This window comes from Dromaius novaehollandiae, chromosome 12 (assembly GCF_036370855.1).
Source record: "Dromaius novaehollandiae isolate bDroNov1 chromosome 12, bDroNov1.hap1, whole genome shotgun sequence".
Lineage (NCBI taxonomy): Eukaryota > Metazoa > Chordata > Aves > Casuariiformes > Dromaiidae > Dromaius > Dromaius novaehollandiae.
The window spans coordinates 1,960,432-1,985,924 of record NC_088109.1 but is presented as its reverse complement, the minus strand read 5'-3'; the positions used below and the strand labels follow the sequence as shown (position 1 = coordinate 1,985,924).

Genomic DNA, 25,493 nt, shown 5'->3' with positions numbered 1-25,493 from the left:
TTTCCTCTGCAGAAAATGGAAGCTACCTATTACGACAATATCATGGAACAGCAGCGCTTGGAACCTGAGTTTTTCCGAGTTGGTTTTTATGGTCGGAAATTCCCATTTTTTCTGCGGGTAAGCCAGGCTTATATAAAAAAGTGACAAAGTTACCAGGCTTGAATTAGCAGCTAAGGCTTTGGATTTTTGCGGGGGATGAGGTATGATATGACATCTGCTGTTCAGCTTTTTTTTTTCTTTATTTAAATTAAATTATTTTTGAGATAAAGTTTTGCTTTGTAAAGAATAGTGATTAATACTGCAGCCTTTTTGTGCCTTTTCTTCAGCGTTGCTTTCTGCCCTAGAGGTTTCAGTATTTTGTGTTTTGTAACACTGAAGAACATTCTGCTATAGTTGTATCCACACCAGCTGCCTGGGACCCCGACGCTCATCTCTGGTCTTGCATGCAAGGATGCTCTAAACATATAGGCATGGAAAACCTTTAAAGCACAGTGCTGAGCTGACTAAGCCCTGTGCAGTACGGGAAGATTTTTTTTTGGCATCTCCTCTTTCTTGCTCCCTGGCACCACTGTCCTTCCCCCAAAAAAGAGACCTTGCTATATCTGCACAAGGAGAACCAGCTTTACGGCTGAAATGACAGATGCAAAGCGTTGGGCATGTTCTTGGGAACAGAGATCAGAAATTTGACTCATGCTTATGTGTATTTTTAACAATCACGTGCAGACTCAGCACAAATTAGCTCTCTATTAAGCAAAATGCTCTATTGCAGCAATGCTCAATCATTGCTTTACCAGTTTTCATCATCGCAAATTACCATGCTCAGAAAAGTCTCACATGATCCAAATACCAGACTGATAACTCTTTTATGCTGTCTACAAACTAAAATTTCCTATCTGTTCAACGAAAAGCATATCAGCTTCTCTGTACACGTCCTCACTTTGAGCTTATTGTCTGCTGCTGTACGCAGGATCAGCTGGGTCTGAGAGCCATTTAAAGAGTGAAATTATCTTCTTTTCCTAATGAGCAGTCAATCTTAAAATGGGTATTTGTTCATAGCACGTCTTGTTGCTGATTCAGAGCGAGGATGGAATATAATCTGACAACTGCTGTAAAAACTGCCAGAATATTGATCATAGATGCCATCCAGCTTGACAGGACAAGCTAACTTGAAGCATGCTTTTAAGGACGGGAGCTGCATGTTGTGCATTCGCTTTAAAGAAAGAGTTTGACAAGGGATGGCACCACTCTGAGTCATACAGTGAGAAGCTACAAAAACCAAACTGCTACTGTTTTTCTTTAATAGTGTCCACATTTTGGAAACTGTGCTCACCATTCCCTCTGGTTACTACATTCTTTTTTTTTAAACTGGGATTTAAACTTTGGTGCTTAATTACATCCAGGTTAGAATTGATCAGGAATGGCAATACCAGTGGATGAAGTGTTACTCAACGGTGAAGCTGAGCAGTGCCGTAGTGCCGGAGCCTGAAAGGATGGACGAAGCATGCACGTAGAGGAGGCTGAGGAGCAACAAGAGCCGCAGTATGAAGCAGTGGCTGCCCTTTTATGCAGCTCTTCAGAGAAAACCACCAATTTCTTTTTTTTATATCTAACAACAGATGTTTCAGAAAATGAATGACAGCAAGGCCATTATGGCACAGCAGCGTTTGAAGTGGACTGGGCAATCCAGCTTGTCTTACTGTGTGACGGATCCTGCAGGTTCATCTTGGATCCTGCATGGCCTATGTGTTTTAAACTGCACCCGGGTTTTCAGAGCACAACGCTTACACTTTGTGAAACAGCAGAACAGTATGGATACTTGGCTGGAGGCATTAACAGCAAACAAGAGTGTACATAATTATGATCCTTGTTAATTCCGCAATTATATTTGGTAGCAGTACTTCTGACAGCAGATTACTAATGCAGCAATCTCATTAAAAGCCACCCTCCTCCTTTTTCTCTCTAATGATCCATACAGCACAGACATCGTGAAGCACAGACTAAGCCCATTAGCAATTGCATCTGCATGTATCGTGCTGTAAAGGGATTGGTAGCAGCTGTTCTAGAGAAGAAGAAGATTTACATGGATTTAAAATTTTCAAATGGATATAGAAGTGATTTAAAGTGATCAAGTAACTCCATGCACTCCTCATTTATTTTTCTCTTGCTGTACAGTTTAAAGCAGAAAATTGCCACTCTTTCTTCTGCCTCTTCGATTTTATAGACCCTTTGTTTAGGAATGTCATGTTTAGGAATTGTTCATGTTGCTCTGAATTCTGCATCTATTTCTAGCATTCCTGTATAAGTAAATTAAAACTCTCCATGTCTTCCATCTAGCAGAAGTTCAAGTAAGGCTTGGCGAGCCATGTTCTGCAATCTTGTGCTGGCATCCGTCTGAAGAGTCTATTAAATATAGCCTTGAGGTGTTTTCAGGGCATTATTTTTAGAATCGCAATAGCTTTATTTATAGGCTTATAGTTTTCTGGATTGCTGCAATTAAAAGCCAAAATAGAGACTACAGGAAGTGTCGTGAAGAGATTCACCTTCAGATGTGGACTCCCTCCAAATTTAATAATAGCTGCGATGTTTGGGCGTTAGACACCGAGCTGTCAAGATTCATCACGCAGTGTTTCTCCCCGTTCGTTGGTCGCTCTGGCTGATGCATAGCAAGCGACATATGTCACTGTTGGAACGTGGTATCCGTCCCATAAGGATGAAATGCAAAGCCAAAGATTTCCGTGTCCCTATTTTATCCTTGGGTTTTGTTGTGCAAAAACAAAGAGAAAACAAAAATCCCTAGGCTGTGCTTTTGTATTTACCTATCTGCAGATCTAGCCTGGCTATGAGGAATAGCCTTTTTTTCTATGACTTAGTATTTTTAAAGTTTTTTATAGGTTCTCATTTTCTAGCGAGTCTGTTAAATTATACTAATGCAGATGAAGATTGATCGCTCAAATTCCTCTGCTTGTCTTGCTGCATTTTGTCAGAACAGCAGGAGAAAAAATCTAGTGCAGTTTATTTGCAGCTGAAAACATACTCGTTGTTCGCATTTAACTTAGCTTCCAGCTCACGCAGTCATAGAAGAAAGACTGACTTATTAAACTGTATATTAAAAAAATGCCACTACATATTAAATTCCAAACAATGCTTTTTTTTTCTTACTGGCCTCAGTGCTTTTCGTTATCTTTTTGTAAGGGATGTAGAATTATTTTAAAGGGAATTCAGCAAAATCAGTGCTGCAGCACTTAACAAAGTCTTCTGATGGTACAGCAAAGAATTTTGAAATAATATTTGGGACTGCAGAATTCAGTCCATCTTCTTCTCGAGTCCCAGCCACAAGCAGGCATGGTTTGGGGCAGCCCTTTCCTGCCTCACCGTGTTCAGTTTATCCAGGCGAATATGCAGGATTGTCAGGTTTGCAACAACTGCTGGCTTGTTGAAAAGAGCTAAAGAAGTAGCAGTCCTACAGGGTTGCGAACTGCCCTGCCAGATCCCTCTTCCAGGCCAATTAACAAAAGTTTGTTGAATAGAGAGCAGTTGTTTACATGCAGGAAATAGAGCTGGGGGGAGCCGTTCATGTTGGTTGGGTTTCTTTCTTTGTTTTATAAAGGTGAAGAATCTCCCTGTGCTTCTCGTTAGGGCTACATGCATGAGAATTAAAACTAGCAGAACTAGAGATTTGCCTGCTTTGATAGGGTTTGCGTTTAGGCAACATGAACACCAATCCCACTTCTGTTTTGTGGTAATGTAGTTAAAACACTGAAATACAATCTTGGTGACACTGAGGATGTTTTCTTTTTTTTTTAACAATGATTTTTGTGAACGCTTTGTTACGCCTCTTTTCTAAAGATAACTGGTAAAGTGCTAAACTGACGTCTCGTTCTGTGCTATGGAAATCCCAGGCCTTTTATCCATCTTGTGTTAACTGCATTTGGCAGCAGCTCTCCCAGCGTAAGAGTCAGCCAGTGACTTGGTCTTGCGTTTTGGCCAGTATGTTCCAGCGTCTCAGTTATCTAAGAAGCAAATCAGACCAGACCATAGGGCTGAATGCTACTGTTGCAGAAGCAGAGACACCTTTTTGTTGAGAGTTCAGTGGAGCAGTCTACTTATTTGTGACTTCTTGAGGAAATACACTGTAAAATACACCATCTGTGTTAAATGTACATTTTAGTCTTACGCTAGCATGTTTACTTTGTAATTTATCTTTCTTTTTGATGCAGTAAAATTTAAAGTGAGATAAGGACCAATGGTATTTAACTTAGTTTTGAGGAGACTTATTTCATATAAGCAACTGGGAGAAAACCAGCAGTTCATGTGTGCCCACGCTTGTCCTTCTTGCAGAACAAGGAGTACGTGTGTCGGGGCCACGACTACGAGAGACTGGAAGCCTTCCAGCAGAGGATGCTGAGCGAGTTCCCCCAAGCCATCGCCATGCAGCATCCAAACCACCCAGATGACTCTATATTGCAGTGTGATGCCCAGTGTATCCTTTGATGAAGAGGCATACTATGATTATTAAAACTATGGTAGGGCACAAAGGAGGAAAGTACTGAAAAAGTTATCGTCTTGGATGGTCTCAGTTCATATTCCTCTTAAGCAGAAGTGGATATGAGCAAAACCACACCCCTGTCTATAGCAGACATTAACTAGTTCACTGCAGTGTGTTGTTGGATAGAATTGTCACTTTTTATTCAGGGAGTAATGCAGATCATATTCTATGTGTTAGGGCAAAAGCACAGTGCTTCTTGGTCACATCCATGCTTTAACCTTTACTAACGGCATTTCCATAGTGGACATTTTATTTCCCCAAATGCACATCCCGATACCTTCTCTTGGAGAACATTTTGTTGGGAGCAGGTATGCATTTAAAAGTGTTATTTTCCATTGTGTTTATTTTTCCGCTCAGCTTTCTCTTGCAGTTTCCAATTTGAACTGCTGGACTCTCACATACATCAGGCTTTGAATCTTGTTCCTCTCTTTGGTAATCTGTCCTGTGAGTGATGCAGCAAATAAAATGCTATGTACATTGAAGGACTCAACCACGTAATATTTACAGGGTCTGGGAGATTTTAGTTAGGAGAATACTGCTGTTTGGCTTGTGCGACACCAGCAAAGATACTGTGCAGGCCTTGAACCATTGTCAGTAAATGAAAACTAATGAAATTGGTTGGTGTTTCCCACTCGTTTTTCATCACTGGTGCTTCGTACTGTTCTTTGCTATATAACACCGATTCTTTGTATGACAGAAGTTGGTTGGTTTTGGTTGGTTTTGGTTGGTTTGTTTATGCTTGCAGAGATCTTGTCTGTAACATTGAAGTTAAACCAATTTGAACTGGATTGTAAACTGATTAAATTAGAACAGTTTCGCTTGCAGATAAAGCTGAAGTATCTAAGAGTGGATTTATCAAAGTTATTTAGATATGTAGGTACCTAAATATGGAGAGGCATCTATGAAGATGTACTGAAGTGCCTGCACAAATTAAGCACCTAGCTCTAATTCAGATAGATGGGAACTGGATATTTTGCCTACTCTAGGCAATTTTGAAGGTCTTACTTACATACTCCATGCATCCTCAGGCGTTCTCCTCGTTGGTTAATCTGGCCATAAGGTCCTATAACTCTGTAGACCCTCCTAGTATCTCTAGTCTAGTGTCCTGTCATTTCACTTGCAAAGAGGAATGTTGGAAAACCAAGGGGAGCGCAATTTTCTGAACTCACCATCCTGTTTATTTGCACAGTAGTGCTAGCTTTCCTGTTTCATGTCCTGTGGCTTTCTTTGACTACATCATCTGCAGATTTACAGATCTATGCAGTGACTCCCATCCCGGACAATATTGATGTGCTGCAAATGGACCGTGTCCCTGATCGCATAAAGAGCTTCTACCGAGTCAACAATATCCGGAAATTCCGCTATGACAGGCCTTTCCACAAAGGCCCAAAGGACAAGGAGAATGAATTTAAGGTAGTGGTAGTCAGTAAGCAGTATTTAAGTGTTAATCTCTTCAAGGCAAACACCATCTGACATGCCTTTTCAAGTAATCTGGTTTTATGATGGAAGACACTATAAAAAGTCAAAGAATAAGTGGCTGTTTCAGTCTGGTGGCTACACACCTGACCTGATTAAAGCATTGTCTGGTTTAAAGGTGGGTTATTTTAGGGCCATTTTTGAAACAATGATAGTTTTTTGGTTGGTTGGAATTTTTTTTCTTACTGACACGTATGTGTCCACAATGTCCTCTTGGTTCCTGTGACAGAACTGGTGGTCAACCTCTAAAAATTAATAGAAATGTTTAAGGTCTTGCTTTAAAACATACTGAGTTCTTTCTTGGTGTTGAATATAAAGTGACTTTCAACATGAAATTACAATACATTTTGCAATACGTTACAGCTTAGGAGGTTAATACATTCTTCTCTAAGCTTTTACCTCCTTACTACCTACCTGTAGTAGAAGTACAGATGTTTTGAATCATTTTCACTGTGTACCTCCTGCCCTCAATTATTCTTTGCAGAGCTTGTGGATTGAACGTACCACTCTGACCTTGACTCACAGTTTGCCTGGGATTTCTCGTTGGTTTGAAGTGGAAAGAAGAGAACTGGTAACAATCCTAGTTCCTTTACGTGAGGTTTGGAATGATGAATTACTGAGGGCATGGAATAGGCAATGTAAAGCCCTTTGGCTGCAATCTTGTAGTTTAAAATGATCAAGTTTACTGGTGGTGAAGTATGTCCTTTTTCTACTACTTAGCCAATGTAATTACTGGACATAACTAGGGGAATAGTGTGAGGGAACATGACAATATAATGGAGAAAGTGCCAACAAGATGGAATATTGCATTGTTATCATGTCTTCAGTTTACAGAAAGAAGTTATTGCAAACCAGTGACCTGAAATATAGCAGTACCAGCAGTGAAGTTTGTTAATGTAGCTAGTTTTCTACAAAGCAGTAAAAAACAAGAGAGACCACTGAACAATCTGAGAAAACCATTTCGTTACAAGGAAGATAATAAATCACAGTGAAGTGTCCATGGAATTAAAGTGTATTTTCTTGCCTTTGAGGTTGAAGTAAGTCCTTTGGAAAATGCCATTCAAGTGGTCGAGAACAAAAACCAGGAGCTGAGAACACTGATAAGCCAGTACCAGCACAAACAAATGCATGGGAACATTAATCTTCTCAGCATGTGTCTGAATGGAGTGATTGATGCAGCCGTGAATGGGGGAATTGCGCGATACCAGGAGGTAAGCCAGGTTGTGCTTGTGAATTCAATATCAACTTTTCTCAGTTGTATTTCCCATGTTTCAAAAAGAGTATCGCTTAATAAGAAAACAAATTTTCATGCACGTTATCGGAACAGCAGGTTAAAATTTCATACTTGGTTACTCTGCATCAGTGCTCGCATAGCCATGTATCAGCAGAAGTACCCAAATATGGATTTGGGATATTGCATTAAAGTAGGCGTAGTTGATAATGGGATTTCTTAAGAGTGAGCTTGACTTAACCTGGATATCCTGACTTGGCAGCTACAAGCGTGAAGCAGAAGGTGGTGGGTTTTTTGTATTTGTTTTTTTTTTTTAATGATGCTTGCCTTGTAAATCAATTTTGCAAAAGTGGCAATGGGATTTATGGTTACGGAGACCAATTGGGTCTCTAATTAGGGCATTATCTTTGCTAGGCTAATTTCAGACTCACTGTAACCCTAAAAGGCTCTGATATGCAGCATGATATCTGGTATGTTCTTTGGCAAGCTGTTACTTAAACCTCCGTGTTGCTAAAGGTAAGTCTAGTGTGAAATATCGAAAAATGACAGCAGTGGTCCAGGGGTCTGGGACGTGTCTTCCCTGCAGAGCCATGTAGAGAAGGCTCGTCATCCTTGGCATTCATTCCAGCTGTAGTCACTGAACTCCTTTAACTTAAGGTAGTTATGTGAAGAAAACTGTATAAAATTCAAATAATTGGATGATGGAAGACTTAGCGGTATTGTTCATTGTTGTCATGTAGGGAGATTTGATCAGATTCATGACCCTGCAGGGCTGAGGAGGTCTGCCTTGTGCTATTCAATACTGGTGCCTCTAGCAGAGCGGCAGAATCATATAGGCTGCTAAAACTGTACCATAGCTTTACCTGAATCCTAGAGTGCTAAAAGCAATACAACTGAGCTTCTGCTGTTAGCTTAATATATTTCGTTTTCCTAGGATTTTAGACCTTTTCCTGCCGTCCTTTGACACAGTTATGATGAAATCTCTCCCAGTAAGCAGAAAGGTTTTTCTTTTTTTCTTTTTCTTTTTTTTTTTTTCCCTACAGGCCTTCTTTGATAAAGATTACATCACAAAGCACCCTGGGGATGCAGAGAAAATCACACAGCTCAAGGAGCTCATGCAGGAACAGGTACTGTTTTTCAGTCACAAAAGAATGTTGCTACAGTGTCTGGATTCATCAGCAATCAGTCTGAATGTTCCAGATTCCTCAGCAGTCAGTCTAAATATACCAGATCCAACTGATTCATTCAGAAGCAAAGAAATTCAGTACAGGAGATTTAAAGTATATTTAAAGCAAAAGGAGGAGAGATGGCCAAGATGAACAACCATTCACTTTGTGGGACGTGAGTTGAAGCTCAGCTGAGATTACATGAGTTTCGTTGTCTCCGTTTATTATCCAGTAGCATCTTGGCACACAGAGCCCCATGGGAAGACTTAATGCGTATTAATATTATCTACAGTTTTATTATTCTTAGTGGCTCTAAGAAACATCTTGGTAGATAAAACTAGCTGGATGCTTTGATGGGAGTGAAATCAGAAAATCACATTCCTGTTAATTGGAGATTTGGCAAAATACACTCTATTAAGCAAAGTGTCCAATTCTGAATGGCACTACTAGGCCTGTTACTTCAACAAATTGCTTAACTGCATTTCAGATTTCCCATCTGTAAAATAAAGATAATGCTTATCTCCCTTCAATTCTCAAGAGGATGTTTGAAGATTAATTAGCTATTGTTTGTACAGAGTTTGGATCATGTAGGGAATTACATACATCTAAAGCCTGCTATCATTGCTATTTTCTTTCATCTGAGAGCTTATATAATCTCATTCAATTATTAATATTATATTTTTGACCTTTGAAAATGTGACCTTTTTAAATAAATAATGAGCAACAAAAAAGGATGAGTATGCATGCAACGCTGCCACTATTCAGCTTAATTATCAGAAACTCCTTTCAGAAATCTCTGTTGGCAACTTTGACCCCTTTTCTGACACTAGGTAGAAGGAATTTTCTTTGTCATAATGAATTATCCGTGTGAGGACTTAATGCTGTTCACTCTGGAGAGTGAATCAATCTGGTAATTTCTCACAGTTATCTCTAGCAAATGTAATCGAACATGACATAAATGTACTTGTCTCACACTTAAAGTACTTGTTGAAGTAATCGGAACTTGCCAGGTCTCCTAGGCTTACTTAATTATCAGCAGTCTTGCAAATGAACAGTGCGACATTTTACAGTACTCGCTTGCTCACTGGCAGAACTGAGGGATAGACTTCTACTATGTCTCTTAGACTGGATTTATATGGTTTTGTGATGTCACGATTTCTTTTTAATAGGTGCATGTCTTAGGAGTGGGTCTGGCCGTCCATGAAAAATTCGTACACCCCGAAATGCGTCCCCTACATAAGAAACTGATAGATCAGTTCCAGATGATGCGATCCAGTTTGTACCATGTAAGCTGATTCCCGTGTTTCCTATTTGGAATCATTCAGAGTTATGATAAGGCTTCTATCAGTTGCAGTGAGGTTTACACAAGAACTGGGCAGGTACAGCATTAATTAAACATACTAGATTGTCAAATTATAAAAAGAATTCTTGATCTGTGTGCAAGACAGAAGTCCTAGTAAGTCTGTTAACTCAGTCTTTATTCCCTGGGATTTTTAATATCTGTATGTTCTTCTTTATATCTTTTAATATCTGTATGTTCTTCTTTATATCTTAATAACATAGAACAATTGTAAAGCTTAATTTTCAGCTATTTTCTTGCATAGCATAAAGTGCTGAAAGCAGAGGAAGAAAGATTAATAGAAAATGTTAGATGTTCAGCTCTTAAAAACAATTGTCATAATTTGGAGGAGAATGATGTGGATTAGACCCCCAGGAATGTTTCCATATAGATGGCGACAGAAATTCCTATTGGTTATTTTAGGCATCCAACTCTGGTGATCAGGACACACAGTATTATGGGTCTACATTTCCTATATAGTCAACGGAACTGTCTCCAGAGTGTGGTTCACACCACCTCTTACATACCAGAAGTACAAATGCTGTCCTGTAAGAATGTTATCTTTCCATCCATTTGTGGTCTGCTGTACATTAGTATTCTGTGACAACTGTACTTGAGACATCTTTGCCAGGTGGGTCTCAGAAATTGCAGGGCATTCTTCTCTTCCTGCTAAAGTGCAGTTTTCATGGGTACCTTTAAATTGTCATGAACGTTATCACAGTAAAACTGAAGGATATCTTTCTATGATGCAAAAGCATAATTTGAAATATGAATGTTTAGCATTTTACTTTCTAACTGGAGTATGTATTTTCTAAAAGTCAACTTCCAACTTGAAGGCTTTTTTCTCCATCCTTAGGAGTGAACACTCTGCAAGGATGGCCACAAATGGCAACATCAGAATTTTAAAATACGGCCTTTCTCTTCCAGTACAGATGAGATCCATATGGGTCACAACTGCCAGTCTGAGCTCACTACCTTTTTTGAATGTTTGCACAAGATCTGTATTCTCAAGTCCACATTTCTTTTTTGCAAAATGTAGATGGCTGTAGTCTGGAACACCCTATGGCTATGTTTTTCTCCAAAATTGCTGACATGGTGACTAGGAAGTATTGTTGGAAATAAGTAGAGAATAGGGATATAAAGTGCTGAAGCTCTTAGGTTTAACCAGAAATGCAGAATAACTATAGAGAACGTGGAAAGAGATCAGGATTTTTCTGAGAAGAAGAGAATACTGTTGTATTTTTCTCATGACCAACTTAGATAAAACATCTGAAATAATTAAGTGACTTTGTGTTTCCTGTGCAGGAGTTACCTGGTTTGGATAAGCTGAGTCCAGCCTGTTCTGGCACTAGCACACCACGCAGCAATGTTCTGGTTTCGCATGGACCTATGAGCCCAGAGAGCATAAAGCTGGTGCATCGACACAGGTAACCTGTTTTTTCTACTAAAATACCCAGGATCTCTGCACACTGTACCAGGTTGTACTAGCATGCATTCTTGGAACTCCATAGAAAAGAGGAAGAGTAGGACTGCATTAAGAGCAATGTTAACCACATCTAAGAAGTGATGAACAATACTGTAGGAGAGGAGCAGGGTGAGTTTTGGCGAGTGTCCATCTTCATTTGTGATAATTATTGAAGGTTGATTGAGGATTGGAATCAAAAAGCTGGGAAATCCAGTCTGCAGCAGATCCTAAATACCTCCAGATGTTACTCCATCACTCTACTTACACATCACAGAGACAGAAACACGTCTGCCACTCGGATTCGTTTCAGATTTCCAAATTCAATCTGACTTTGGATGTTCCAACTTCTCATACTTCTGCTATGCAAATGGCAAATAAATTAGTGTTTATCTGTCATAAAAGGACAATTTTATTGCTTGGTTTAGAACTCAACAGCTATTTTTAAGACTCCAGAAACATTCACGTCATTGTTTTTTACAATTCTGATCAAATCAGAACCCAAATACCATCAGAACAGCTGTCTGTTTTGATAAGAAAATAAAAAAATTGCTCAGCCTTCAGAGAAACATCTGAATACGTAGATGCTTATTCAAACTGAATACCCATCCGTAAAGATTGGCATTGATAGTGATTGAGGACAAAAATTGGGATTTTCAGGACAAAACACAATGTTTCTGTATCCAGCAAAAATTGCTTATTTGAAAATTTGTATGATGATGCTAGTAGAAACACAGTGACAGGAATGGCTCTCAGGTTGGGAAATTTCAATTGTTACTCCATTTAATTTCTCTTTGTGGATCCATGTAGCTGTTTTTAAAGCTTTGCATGAAAAGCTGTGGAAAGCTCTTGAGTACCTGCATCCAGGATGGCAATATTCTTTTTAATATTGAAATTGAGTAGCTCTTATACTACTGTAACGGTTTGGCAGTTGACAGTTAGGGTCTGGGTGATACCATTTTTTTCTCAAAATTCACCAATTTGTAAAACCCTTTTTAGTTCTTAAGGTAACTTAGGGAGGCTCTGTAGTGTACAAAGTGAGCATTTGTGTATGTGATTCAGAATGAGAAAGAAAAAATGCATTTCGTGATAGAGACCAGAGTGAAGCCTGCAGACCAGTTAGGCTGTATTAACTTACTGCCAGCCACAAAGTCACCTTCAGCTGTACTGCTGAGGCCCAACAGATGCAGACAGGAAAACTGCATTTTGACCTGGGTGGCTTCTGCTTGGCTTCCATGGGAATGGTTTTTATAAACTGTCTCCATACACAGTACTTCAGCATTAAAAATGAGAGCGGTTTCAGAGTGTTCTGTTATAAACAAAATGGATATACACCAGGATGACGGTGTGATGTTAACCTGGCTTTGGATTCTGAAATTTTACATCCCACATACTACCTTATTTTAAGTGTAGTCTTACTGCCAGTTCCATAAATGTGTGTATTTATGAAAGGTTTGTTTTGGCTACTTTGGCTTGATTTTTTTAAAGTGTTTGACATCTGGAGGTCACCTAAAGCAGTGGGGAAGCTGCAGGTACTTATTAGCCTTGAAAAATTAAGCTTCACAAATTGAAACACAGGTTCAAAAAGTAATACCGCCCCCGTTCTCTGTTTTTCTTCCAGCCCGCTGAACTTGCTTGGTTCAGTCCGACACTCGTCATCCTCTCTGTCGTCCCACACCTCCAGCGAAACAGGAAACCTGGTTATCCTAACAGACAGTTCTGTGGGGGAGACTGCCGAGGATATGTACCACATGCAGGTATAGCGCCAGGGCCTCCTGGAGCTGTTGGGAGAAAGAGCCTTGAACATGTGCTGTGGGGTTACTCTTCGGAGCAGGGTAATTTACCTGCCCATGCACTTGGATCTGTCTTGTGAGATTTTCTCGAAGAACTGAACAGGTAGAAACTGACGTGGTTCAAGAGGGGCGACAGTAATTCAATCAGGTTTACTTTAGGAAGAAATCTTTATCTCTACAGCGAAAGTTGTGAACGTGGTCTGGGATCATACCTTTGCTTTTCAAAAGTGAGAATTTAGCCAGCATGTTATTTATCAGACCTGTTCAGCACATGCAGATGCTTGTGATGCTTGATAACACTGCTCTTGGTTTGTGAGAGGCTGGAATGAGTCCCACAGCCCCGGGTGCAGATCAGTACTGGGCTGCACTGAAGCTATTTCCTAGACAGAGGTCACACTGGGTGATCTGAGACAGGTAAATATCTAATGCACTGATCCACTCAGTTCTCTTTCGATGATTTCTCTGCCTCCTGCAGCTTGTTTACCCTAACTCCAGGTACCAAGGCTCAGTCACCAACGTGTCTGTTTTATCCTCGTCCCAGGCCAGCCCTTCCACCTCAAGCCTGAGCTCTACCCACTCTGCACCATCCCAGATGATTAACTCTGCCCCTTCCAGTGCACGAGGTAAGAACAGATGGACTCAAGCGAAGGGTTAACTGGAAGTCCCCTGAATCTTTCAACTGGTTGGCTTATTGGTCAAACTACCATGCTGCACTGAAATACACCACTGTTTCTCTTTTGGAGTTGGAATCGTGTCTTCAGAAACGATTCCTTTAAAATGATTTTCATTCTCCAAATTGGATTTAGTCATTTTTTTCAGCCGTATTTGGAATATAACTCTGGTACACACTGGTTTCAGGCAACTGAATTCCATAATGGTTTCCACTGTCCCTCCACAAAATTGTGGCAGGCAATCTAGAAGAAAACAAGAATATTTAAAACAAGAATATTCTTTGGTATGGTAGTTGAGAGAGGTAGATCATGAAGTCAAAGGCAAAAAATTAACTTCACGTTACATTTAATGAAATTATGGCACAAAAATGAACTGGAGGCAGGTTACCATAAATGTATGCAAATAAATACATGAATGAAAGCATATAAATATAATGAATGTTGAAAGATAAGAATTACAAGTACCAGAGTTAAAGAAGGACTTCCCCACTGGGAAATTCTTGAATAAAGGAAAAAATTAAAACAGACTCTAGGGATACTTCTGTTGCCTTTGCTGTCAGAGTAGCTGGTCTTGATATAGCTAATCATTTTCTTCCCATGCCTCAGAGCTGAAGCAGAACCACTCCATGTAAACTCCTGGCTTTGGTAACTTCTATTCAAGCTTTTTTCTCTCCTTTCGGAATCTCAGTTGCAGGTTCACCAGTTTCTACACCTCTTTTCACAGGCATATGAAGGAGGTCTCCAAGATGCAGTCAGAGATAGAGGCCGCTATATTTAAATCTTACCCCTTTCTCCCATACAGGGGAACTGTCTGTTTCCTTATGGACAGAGAATACAGAGCAGGGGAAGGTTTTTACTGCTTGTTAACAAGTGAAAACATCCGTTCTCTTGAGCCAGTTTGGGGCTTTTTTGATCAGTCTTGCAATAAAATCGTAATTGACTGGCTGTTGTAATGACACAGATGTATCAAAGTGATTTAATTTGGCGATGAGATGGAGTAGGAAGGTGAGAAGTGGAAGTCTCCAAAAATGCAAATAGCTTCACTAATTGCCAAGAGCTGGAAGGAAAATAATGACAATTCAAATAGTAAAGTAACAAAATGAAACTGGCATAACAGGAAAGGAAAGATGGAACCGAAAATAGGGCTATGATGTCAGGAAGACACTCTTAAATGAATGTGCCTTAGCTGGCATGTGAGATCTGATTCTCTTGAGGGAACGGAAGGGTTTTGGTGCTCAGAGCGTTTCAGGCTTTAAAAATCTCCTATTCGCAGTGACAGGCTGTGCCAGTCTTTCGGAGCCTGATGACCTCACAGCATCACCAACTTCCCTCTTAACTGTATTCTTTGCTGTCGCTTAGAAACCAAAGCAGGGAATGCTGCTGAAGGGTACGCTGCTGACGGATGAGTCAACAGCACCTCCCAGAGATGAGAAGTAGACAATGTAAATGACCACAACTGAGGTAGCAATAAGAGAAATAATGAGTTTTGGAAAATACTTTAATATATCTTTATTTTATTCTTCACTCTTACTAACATGTTTTGACAGCTTATGATAAAACATTTCTGCTCTGGTAGTTTTGTTCATTTGCAAGTTAGGTAAGAAGAGTATTCACAGTTTACCCACTTAAAAATTACGAGATTCTATTTCTGGTGAAGTCCCAGATCTTTTCCATGTTTCACATGTGTGCAAGTCACTCCTCTGGTTATTATGACCCTGCTATTTGAAATGGAATTGTTCATAACAAGGAAAAGCCCCTCACTTAAGCTCCACTGTGGTAATACAACTTTGGTTTTCTCCTTGGTGATTTTTCCTTTTGTTTTGTTTTTGAATTGGGTGAATTTGATGCTTATAAAAATGAGAGACCAGTGTCACTGGCTGGAGCAAGGTACTTCACAAACATTACGTGTGCAGCGCTGCCAATGCACCTCTATCCTTTTTTTTGTATTTATTTATATTCTTTTTAATTTAGTGCTGGTGAAAGGTGCTGGATTGACAACACTGGAGGCTGAAGCCCTCTATTTATCCACAGAACAGATACAGCATGGGCGGCAGCCGTGCAAGCTTCCCCACGCTGCCCCCACCAATGTGCCTCATCTCTGTCCTGGAGGGACCACCTCTAGAGGTGAGAGGATAGTTCAGTCTCCATGACCCATCCGAGCCTTGGCCTTTCTGCTGAGACTGCCAACAAAGCTACGATAGTCACGATGCTGCAGCTAACCACTTTTCAGACAGGAAGTATAAATTTAAAATTTATCAGCTTAGCAGCTCTGTCACCTCCGGCTCTAAGCTGAGCATGATCATCTGTATTTTTAGTATTTTATCAGATGTTTAAATGCTTCCCTTATTGATCCACATGTTAGCCTAGAAGTGAAAAAAAATGTATCCCATTACATTCTTATACCACCTTCTCTTTTTACTCCAAAGTCCTTTCTGGAGCTCAGCGACTAACACTGTTCTGAGGAGACAGGTATCTTTATAAGGTAGATTAGTTACATCAGTGACCAAAAAAAGCCACAGCCATTTGCATTAAGAATCCAGCAGGAATTTAAATCTTATTTCTAATTCTCCTTTTCTAAGCAGGACCCTTTGACTGAAGTTTAAACCAACAACACTAATAAATTATTTGACTTGTCCAAGGAAAATAATGCATTCATTAATTCAACATTATGTTTAAAAGATACTCATCAAGGAAGTAGTTTAATGATGATTAGATGATATCAATAAACAGCAGACTAAAGCAGCAAACTTTGCATTGAGGTTATAATGAACACAACTTAGAGCAAGGGTCTTAAATAGAATTAGAAAAAATTGTAATCAGAATACAGTTAGAATTCTCTAATTTTGTGCTAATGATAGGGAAGGATGCTACTAGTTACTCTGTTTTTCAGATTAACAAGTACCTGTCTCAGATTTCATCTGGCTCGACCCTTGTGTGGGTTCTTCCCTACCAAGAAAGCAACACTGTTGTTCTATGCAGCATCAGTAAGAATTTCTGAGTTTGTTCTGGCTTCATTTGAGATGACTCATGAGGCACTGCTGTAGCCCTGCTGGAGTTAAAAAATTATGTAAGCCTGTGTTCCGTAAGCAGAAACTGTAACAAAAAGGCCTGGAAAGAGCTACGAGTAGGTTTGGGGTTTTTTTTAATAATTCCATTTAAAATACGCCTGGAACTCCTTGAATGCACTCCAAAAAGGAAAATCTGATGCTTAATGAGTGACCTGTTAAGAAATCCCTGCTGCTTCTTCCACGCAGCCCCCTTTTCAGGTGCAGAAAATGAGTTCTGGTGTCTTATGCAGCACTTTGCAAGAAACCATATTCTTGCATAAAAATCCTTCCAAAAACTGAAAAGTCATGATTTGGTACAGGAGCAAAATGTTTTCCTAACAGCAATAAAAATAATGAATTAGGAACAGAGTCATTAAGTTTGGAGATTAACTGTATTAATTTTCAGTTGTGTTCCTTAAAATGCATACTTGCTATTTGCGGATTAACATTTTCATAATTAAAAAATGAAAAACTACCTTTCCCTTCAGGATAGGCTTTGCCTTCCCATTAATAATAAGCACAGTGCTGCACACATCAGCTGTACCAAGCGTACTACAGCTGAAAGGAATAAGCCCTGGCACATACTGCAGTATTTTATATGGCCGCTGCAGTTGCTCTGAAAGCTTTTAAAAGATTTGACTTTGTTTTTTACACTTTGCCAGTCTCCAAAAAGGAGCCCTAGTGAATGTGCTATCTGGCTGAAGTAGCAGGCTTGATTATTAATAAACGCTTCAACATAGCCACTCCTCTTGTGGCCCACAATTTGGAGGTATCAGTACTTAATTTTGTCTGCAAACTGGATGCTTGGCATAGTCTGTTATGATCTTTGTAGCTGCGCTTATTTACAAATTTAGAGTACCAAATAGCAGGGCTGTTTCTTAAACTAGACTCTGCCACCGTATTTAGCACATGTGGGATTTTTCAGGTCATGCAGAGCAAGATCTCGTGGAAACTATAATCCCTTATAAAGTGATGGCACATAGAGGTGGTTTGCATCTCGGACAAAAAAGAACAAGCATCACAAGATAGATAAAATGGAAAAGTTTACAGTGTTGGTTGTGCGGTGACGTAGTTCCGGGCACAACTGGAAGTTCAGCATCCTTACGTGCAGAAATAGGGCTGTTTGTGACGTGTGAGTAAAAGAGACTCAGCATAAAGTGTTAACACTGTTTTCCAAGGTGATGTTGTATATATGAACAAAGAATGTTGTCCATGTTTCTGTTTTATGTCTGGGGCGAAAATGAGTTCGGAACTAGAATGCAACTATTTTGCAGCTGTTCATGCAGGGATGGGGGTGTGGATTAACTGGGCTCTGCCACCCCTGATGCAACTGTTGCAATTGTAGGACCTTATCCTGCATTCTGCTGGACACATTGTTCCTTCCACTGTGTGCTGACTATCAGTCCCCCAAACTGCATGTTTGCTTTTGCTGGGGTAAAAGCTGCATTAACCGGCCCCAATGCCTTTGCTCATACGTTGGAGTGCTGTTCAGGTAATGTGTGTGGTTGTGGAAAGTTTGCAAAAGGGGGCATGTATTCCCCAAAAGCCGGCATGGCTCTGTAATGCGCTGTGTGCTGCCATCTGTTAAGTGCGTGTTTGTGACACAATGAAGTAATCAGTGCAAATTAAAGCTCACTCTAGCAGCTTCAGAACATCAATTTCTGCCTAATATTGTGCACCCCACAGGGACGTGCATGTCCGTAGTATCAGACTTTAAGAAGCCACTAGCAAGAATCATTCTCTGGCAAATCTGTTGTCAGCTGTTGCATATCAGAAGGAGTATTGTTGTGTGGCACTCATCGTGACGAACATGATTCCCAGATAATTCTGCACTCCAGGAAACAGTTTACACGAAACACCCCAATATCTTAAATTTGACAACTATTCAGATAACTAATAGTTAAATCTACCAAATCAAGCATATCCCTGCTCTACATTTCTAAGTATTGGTAAACATCCTGATGTCATGCGACGGCTCAGTGTAACAACACACTGAGCAATAATTCTATGTCATTCGGAGGCATACTAGTGAAGTGCCACCCACATTTGTAGCAATTTCACTTTATTATAGTTTTCTGTTTTAACAAAGAGGAAGCCAACCGTGGTATCACCAACTACATGGCAACACCTCAGTCTGTCTTTACTGTAACTGAGGCATTAAGCAGCTTCCTGCTTCAACTGAGCGGTGCATCTAAGGCTTTTATCCTTTTCTTTAGCATTCAGTCCCAAAATGCACAATTTTATGGCATTTGTATAACCCTGTAATACTTTATGGGGTGAGGGAGCATTAGGCGCTGCAGAGCAGAGCCACAGCTGATTCTACACAGATGCACACATTTTTTTCAGAGGAAGAACTTTGCAACGTAAAATTAGGGATGTCTTACGCACCTTACGCAGTATGTCCTTAACTGTGTGTAGCAAGCCAGTTCTTATTTGATCCTTGTGCTCTGCACCCTACCAACAGTTAGCTGCTTAGTGGGCTCAGCACCGTGTTTTCTTGAGTCCTGTAAGATCATCGTCTGAACAATTTGCAAAGGAGGACTAGATTGCTGGGCATGCTGAGACATGGCTGTTGTTTGTCATGTGTACGTGATTATTCTCACTTGTTTACAGGCTCTCCCTCTCTACCAGATAAGTACCGCCACACTCGGGAGCTGATGATGTTGCTGCCAACCCATCGGGACCGACCCAGCAGCGCCATGTATCCCGCAGCTATCATGGAAAACGGACAGGTAGCAAGTCTCCTTGCTTTGTAGTTCAGCCACCTGAAGCTGTGATTTACATTTTTACTATTTTTGATCACCTCAAAGCTCCCCTTTGTCTTTCTGGAAAGCACAACAACTTCTGTAGCATCATTTTCAGAGTGGTTCAAGAGGTAATGCAGACATTTCCATATTAATAGCCTATCGGAGCCACCCACATTGGTAGTTAAGTGATACAGATTGTAATGACAACGTTAAAATCGCAGAAACTTTTTGTGAAAATGGATTCTTCTTACTTCCCAGCTTTGTCACATAAGCCCTGGTCCATCGTACAGAGTCATGCTATTTCATTTATTCGTTTTTCTAGCACCATGTCTGTCCTGTAGTCTGGCCTCAAAGTTGATTCTGAATAGCTTCATGGCAATTTTCTAGAGATGATTTAAAAAAAAACTATGAAAGACTGAAATAATACAGGGTCTCCAAACAGTCTATCCCCTTATCTACTACCGGTGGCTCTGAGCAGATGGAGAAATTTAGGATGTGCCTACATGTCTGCATTTTAGTTTGGCTCAGGCATGCACTAGTATTGTACTGCAGTACTTGCTAATGTAGACATAGCCTAAGGTTCCCGTAGATTTTTAAATAAAATCCTTTTTTTGCCTAAAGAAAGTGAACGGGAAGTCGCAGAGTTCTGCACCAGCTGTTCTGTAGCTATTTTTACTTTTCTGTGCTAACTTTCCTCTCTCTTAGCCTCCAAGTTTCCAGCGCGCCTTGATCCAGCAAATGATTGGACCATGCAAACCTTGCAGTGATCCCAACCTGTCTGTGGCTGAGAAAGGTATTCTCTCTCCTAGTTGACATACATGCTTTGTAAAATATTAGTATTCTGGTCATGCTGCAGTGAGTAATGGGCTTCTGCATTTCTTGGCAGAGTGCCTTCTCTCACATTTTTAAATTGGGAGTTTAATTAACTGGGCCTTCTGCCAACCTATAGTCATTTCAGATTATTCACAGGAGGGTGGAGTTGCACAAACCTCTCTCTTTCAAAAAGCATTTCTGAGTTTATCATTGGGCCAAATCCTGTGGCTTTTATCAGGTAAAACTCACAAAGCAGCAAATGAGAATTTACCTTAAAGACTGAAGGATTTGGACCTCTTTTTTAATATATAGTTTTTCTTCAAAGTATTAACATATTCTTGTAATTCCTCTCTAAGGTAGTTTTATATTTATTTAGATTTATCATTAGGGATGCATGCTTTTTAAAATCACTGCTTTGAAAAAAAGAAACAGAACCTCTGTTGTTAGTAAGGAGAAAAATTCAAGGAAGAGTTTAAAGAAGAACAATGAAGTGATATAAGGTAAGATGCAGCACGGGAAAAAAAAGAAAAATCAGAGGTTATGTTGAAAATTTCCCAAGTGACCCTGGAGGTTGGCGTGACAGGTCTACAAATAGATGGGAAATCAGTCTGTCAGTAGCTGGCAAAGGATGATGGATAGCTAACACAAAAAAACCATGAAGAAAAGCAGTTTATTCGATATAATGAAAAGGAGGAGCTTGTCAAAGGGGTGCCATGGACAAAGCGATGGGCTCAAAAAATGATCTGAGCAGCAGCATTCTGAAAAAAGCACAAGTGGGCAAAATTCATGAGTCAAAATCTGAGACGAGGATTCTGCCAGAAGCAAGCAACAGTCGTGTATGGCTAGGAAAAACAGGATCTTGAAAGTCAAAGGTTTTAAGGCCAGGAAAGACCATCACACTTCTCTAGTCTGACTTGTGTAATGCACTCCATTGGACTTTTTTCAATATTCTTGTTTCAGTAGTTGTGCCTTAACTGAATTTTTTTTTAAAAAAATGCAAATTTTTAGAACTTTAATAAATCAGAATCCACTACTTTTACTATGTAACAGCCTCAAAGAGTGGTCCAGATTGAAACCAAAAGCCAACTTACTGTTCTGCACAAATAGCAGAATGATGATTTTTGTCCACAACAGAGAGACAAGACGGGGGTGAGGAATTAAGAGCTCTGTCTTAGCTGTGTTGAGTTTGAACTGAACACGTGACAGAGATGGTGAGATTTTTATACTGGACAGGAGAAAGACCTGGAATATGAAGGTATATCTGTGCGTTGCCTATTTATAAGTAATACTTAAATTTGTATTTGCGGGTGATATTTATGCACAAGTGTAGTACACAGGACAAAGGAAAGGGGATCAAGGACAGAGTATCCTCCCAGGCAGTCCCAAGGAGCCATGAAAGATGCAGCTGATGTACAGTAATTGTTCTTAGGGGATGGTGGTGTGGGAATCCCAGCTCTTCAGCCAGGTTGGTAGTATAAATGCAATTACTGGCATTTTTGCAGCCTTTGAATCCTCATCATTCTTTTTAAGTCGGGATGTTATTTGCCTTGTTTTCTCTTAAGTCATGCCCCATGAATTTGTCCAGGCCCTTTCCATGTCAGAAGCTCAGTTCATTAATCCTCATTGACAGCAGGGTGACAGTTGTCCAGAGCATAACTGTTCAAATGCAGCTTCCCTCCTAATTGAACTTGGCCCACCAAGTGAATACTGTTCAGGAGAGCAAGCTGGGCTAGGACAGAGCACTAGGAGCTCCCCAGGAAGGTTTCTTCATGAAGCATTTTGGATAAAATCCTGGTTTTAACAGGCAGCAGCCACCCTCCAAAATCATCTGACCTTGGCTTGATTTCCAGCACTCCTAAATACTCAAAAGGCAGTGAATGAGGAAACAGTGAGAAAGTGTAAGGGATTATGCACTAGGGTACCATGTTCTTTTCTTTACATTCTCTGTCATTGGTCAGTGTGCCTGGTTATTATTATTTTATACATTTTTTTCAATAATCTTTCTTAGAGCTATCAGTACAGTACCAGACACCACTTGTCATGCTGGAATCCAAAGAATTACTTGCAGCAGTTGAGCCGCATCAGTCCCTCATAGCAGTGAATATCTCAGATGCAATCCAGACATGCTTGTTCTCTCGTTCTGTAACAACTGCCACGGCTTTGCATGTTAAATGTCCTCAATGGGTGGTATCAACCTGTACTCAGTTTACAAAGCAGCATAAAAGAAATGGGTCATATACGCGTTCTAACTTCCCCTTGCCTGTCGTCTTAATCATAACAAGATCATCACCAGTATACAACAGTCGGAGATCTCAGAGACGGAGCAAGGTGAGAAAGCACTGAGAGAGGGATTTATTGTCCTCCATCACATCAAGTGATGCCTGATCAGGCACTCAATTTCTAAATTTCTTTAGTTCCCTCTCCACGTAGTTTTAAGACAGGAAGAAGGGCCTGGGTAGCTTTTCTCATGATAAGACATTTGAACATTGTCATATCGATCAGCTGTGCTACCTTCACACCTGTCCAAGTGACCTTGACCGAATCCTTTGAATTAAGAGTACCTGTGCCTTTGATGGCCGAAGGGTACACTGAACACTGACAGAGGAACCTGGCTCTGATGTAGGTTTAAGCAACTCACAGGGGAGTATATCAGTGTAAAATCAATAGTTTTATAGGTCAAACAAATCAGCTTTTGTTCTGCCCTTCTTGCGTGATGCCAGTATAGCACAGGAGAACATAACGTAGCCGGCATAATAGCATCATCCTCCCTGTTTTTAGCCTTTTGACACCATTACAGCCACAATTAGAGCACTCTGGCATGTGTACAGCATGAGCAGGGGTGTTCAGAAAGTTAATCTGGAGCCATTTTACCAGTGTCCAGATCAAAAGTAGCTGTTGGTTTGAACCTGTTCTCCGTCAGGATTCTTGGTATCATCTTCTTTGTATGTGTTTGCTCAGTTTGAGGGTGTGCCTCTTTGAAACAATGTTTACTTTTATATTTTTAATGGCTTTTTTTTTCTGCCTTATGAGGCTGCCATTTTGTGGTCTTTTTCACTTTAGAATGGGGAAATACAGTCCTTGGGGAGCCCGAGTTCATGCTAACTCGTGAACTAAGGAAGAATTCCAGAGAAACCTTTCAAAGTCATTTTAGAAAAGAGATGCACCACAATGGCTGCAGGCATTTTAATTTAGGAGAAATCCTCTTCAGCTGTCAAACTCCATGTTTGTTTCTCTGTGCTTCTATTTTCCATGTTTCAAAATGAAGATGGCAAAAGCTATTTTTATCTCATTCTTCTTCTTTGGTAGACTTAATGAATTATTATTATACTCAGTATCCGTTATATGAGGAAAGCCTTCCTGTCCCTCTCTCTGCTGATTAACAAACGCCCAATCTCTAGCCTAAACTGCTGTCTTTAAATATTTTGTGACTAAAAATTAGTGCTACTCTGTAGCTTAGTAAATTTTGCCTTTAAAGTCATGATTTCTACTGTACGGGCTTGAGGTGTAATTATCCTCATGTCCTTTATGTTCCCGTGTTTCTTTGGGGTTCTGCCACATGTTCCTTGCTGCTCTGTAATCATTCACTGCCAAGCAGAATAGCTAACAACTGACACCTATATCTGCAGTTCCATCAGTGAAATTTCCTTTTACCTACTCAGGGGTTTGCCAGAAAACTTGGAGAGTTCTACTGCTCCTCAGATTTGACAGAAACTGCCCAAGGGCTCGTGAGGGAGCAGACTAACAGACACTACAATCACCTAACTCTCACTTCCTTAACAATGCAACCTATAAACTTAACACACTGTAGACTAGAAGATCTCTTTGGATGCTTTTAATCCTACCATTCACCTAGTCCCTAGAATCTGTCTCCTCCTCACTACTAAAGAGTGCATCAGAAAGCCAGTCCTTCTGGCCCCCACAACCCCATTATGTTACCCAAGATAAATGTGTTTCACTCCTCCAGCTGTGCCAGCAGCACCCAGCAGCTGGAGCCTAGACAGCGGAACCAGAGAGGCCCTGCCATTCCTGTCTGCCCACGTTGGGAGCATCTTGGCCCCACCAGTACCTCCCCGAAGCCTGCCCCATGGTAAGGAAATGCCCACTAGGTCCACTGCGTAATTCCTGCTCTCATGCACAAATAAATCCTAGACCACTTACTTGAAAGCTGACCTTAGCCTGTTTCTTCTATAAAAAGAAAAACAATCAGGGGAAAAAAAAAAAGAAACACAAAGTCTTTCCTGGTCTGCTAGGCTGAATATTGCACAAAGTTTTCAATTTTTTTTTTAAATAAATCTTCCAACTTTTACAGTCCTTACAGTAATGCAGACTTGAGTGTATTTGGGGGCTAGAATTCGGTCTGTGACTGCTGGAAGCCTGGCCTGGCTTCTTGCCAATGACTATCTTCAGCAGTAGCTTAAGGTTACAAAGCTATTAAATGAAACTTCAAGTGTTCATTGTTTATGAGCCTGTTGCCTTGCCATGAGATCCTTGATAACAGAGGTGAAGGGAAATCTATCATTGCTCTGAACTTCTCATTAGCATTTTGTGATAATGTGACAGATGTAAACCACAGTATCTATTAGAAAGAAAGCCCTAGGTTGGAACGGAGCATTTGGAGCTGTTACCTGGTAATACAGAGTCTAAAACCCCAGCTTTTTCACTGTAGTGAGACTGTCTGCATTTCTGTTCCTTGTCTGATTCCAGGACACTACTCGCTGCACTTTGATGCCTTCCATCACCAGCTCAGTGATGCTCCTCCAGCACTGCCTGCACGAACATTGCGCAAGGTAAAAAGGAAGTGGGCAGGAGAGCAGAGTAACATAGATGGAAAATAATAGGTTCCTGAAGGAATCCTCTCCTCTACTCCTACCTCTGAGCAGCTCTTGAATACAGAAACACTATTTTTAATGTGTTAATAACTTAAACATGAGAAAATCCTCTGAAAGCTTGTAACCTATTCCACAGTCGAATTCTATAGAAATAACTTGCCTGTGTTGTAGGCCCTTCTACTTGCCTTTCTTGCATCATATGCTGTGATTTCGGGCATTCTCAATATGGTGGGAGGGAAGGATATCACCACAACTATTGTTTGTCTAACAACTCCAGTGTTGTCAAGTGCACTTCTTGCCCACAAGAGGTACTTCTACACAAGTCAGGGTAATGTGTATACAAAACAGGCATCATTGACATTTTGAACACAAC

At 40.4% G+C, this 25,493-nt stretch overlaps 1 protein-coding gene across 2 annotated transcripts in view; it reads left to right on the top strand.

The window, feature by feature from the left end:
* DOCK3 (dedicator of cytokinesis 3) overlaps positions 1–25,493 on the top strand; it is a 211,020-nt gene that overhangs the window by 184,684 nt on the left and 843 nt on the right. For both annotated transcript variants that reach the window (XM_026106615.2, XM_026106614.2), the window contains exons 40-54: positions 13–117; positions 4,339–4,480; positions 5,793–5,959; positions 6,507–6,593; positions 7,054–7,233; positions 8,297–8,380; positions 9,589–9,705; positions 11,064–11,185; positions 12,842–12,977; positions 13,489–13,636; positions 15,656–15,808; positions 19,345–19,463; positions 20,184–20,271; positions 24,256–24,378; positions 24,996–25,078. In XM_026106615.2, the coding sequence (XP_025962400.2) occupies positions 13–117; positions 4,339–4,480; positions 5,793–5,959; positions 6,507–6,593; positions 7,054–7,233; positions 8,297–8,380; positions 9,589–9,705; positions 11,064–11,185; positions 12,842–12,977; positions 13,489–13,636; positions 15,656–15,808; positions 19,345–19,463; positions 20,184–20,271; positions 24,256–24,378; positions 24,996–25,078 (1,854 nt within the window). The remainder of the gene's footprint in view (positions 1–12; positions 118–4,338; positions 4,481–5,792; positions 5,960–6,506; positions 6,594–7,053; positions 7,234–8,296; positions 8,381–9,588; positions 9,706–11,063; positions 11,186–12,841; positions 12,978–13,488; positions 13,637–15,655; positions 15,809–19,344; positions 19,464–20,183; positions 20,272–24,255; positions 24,379–24,995; positions 25,079–25,493) is intronic.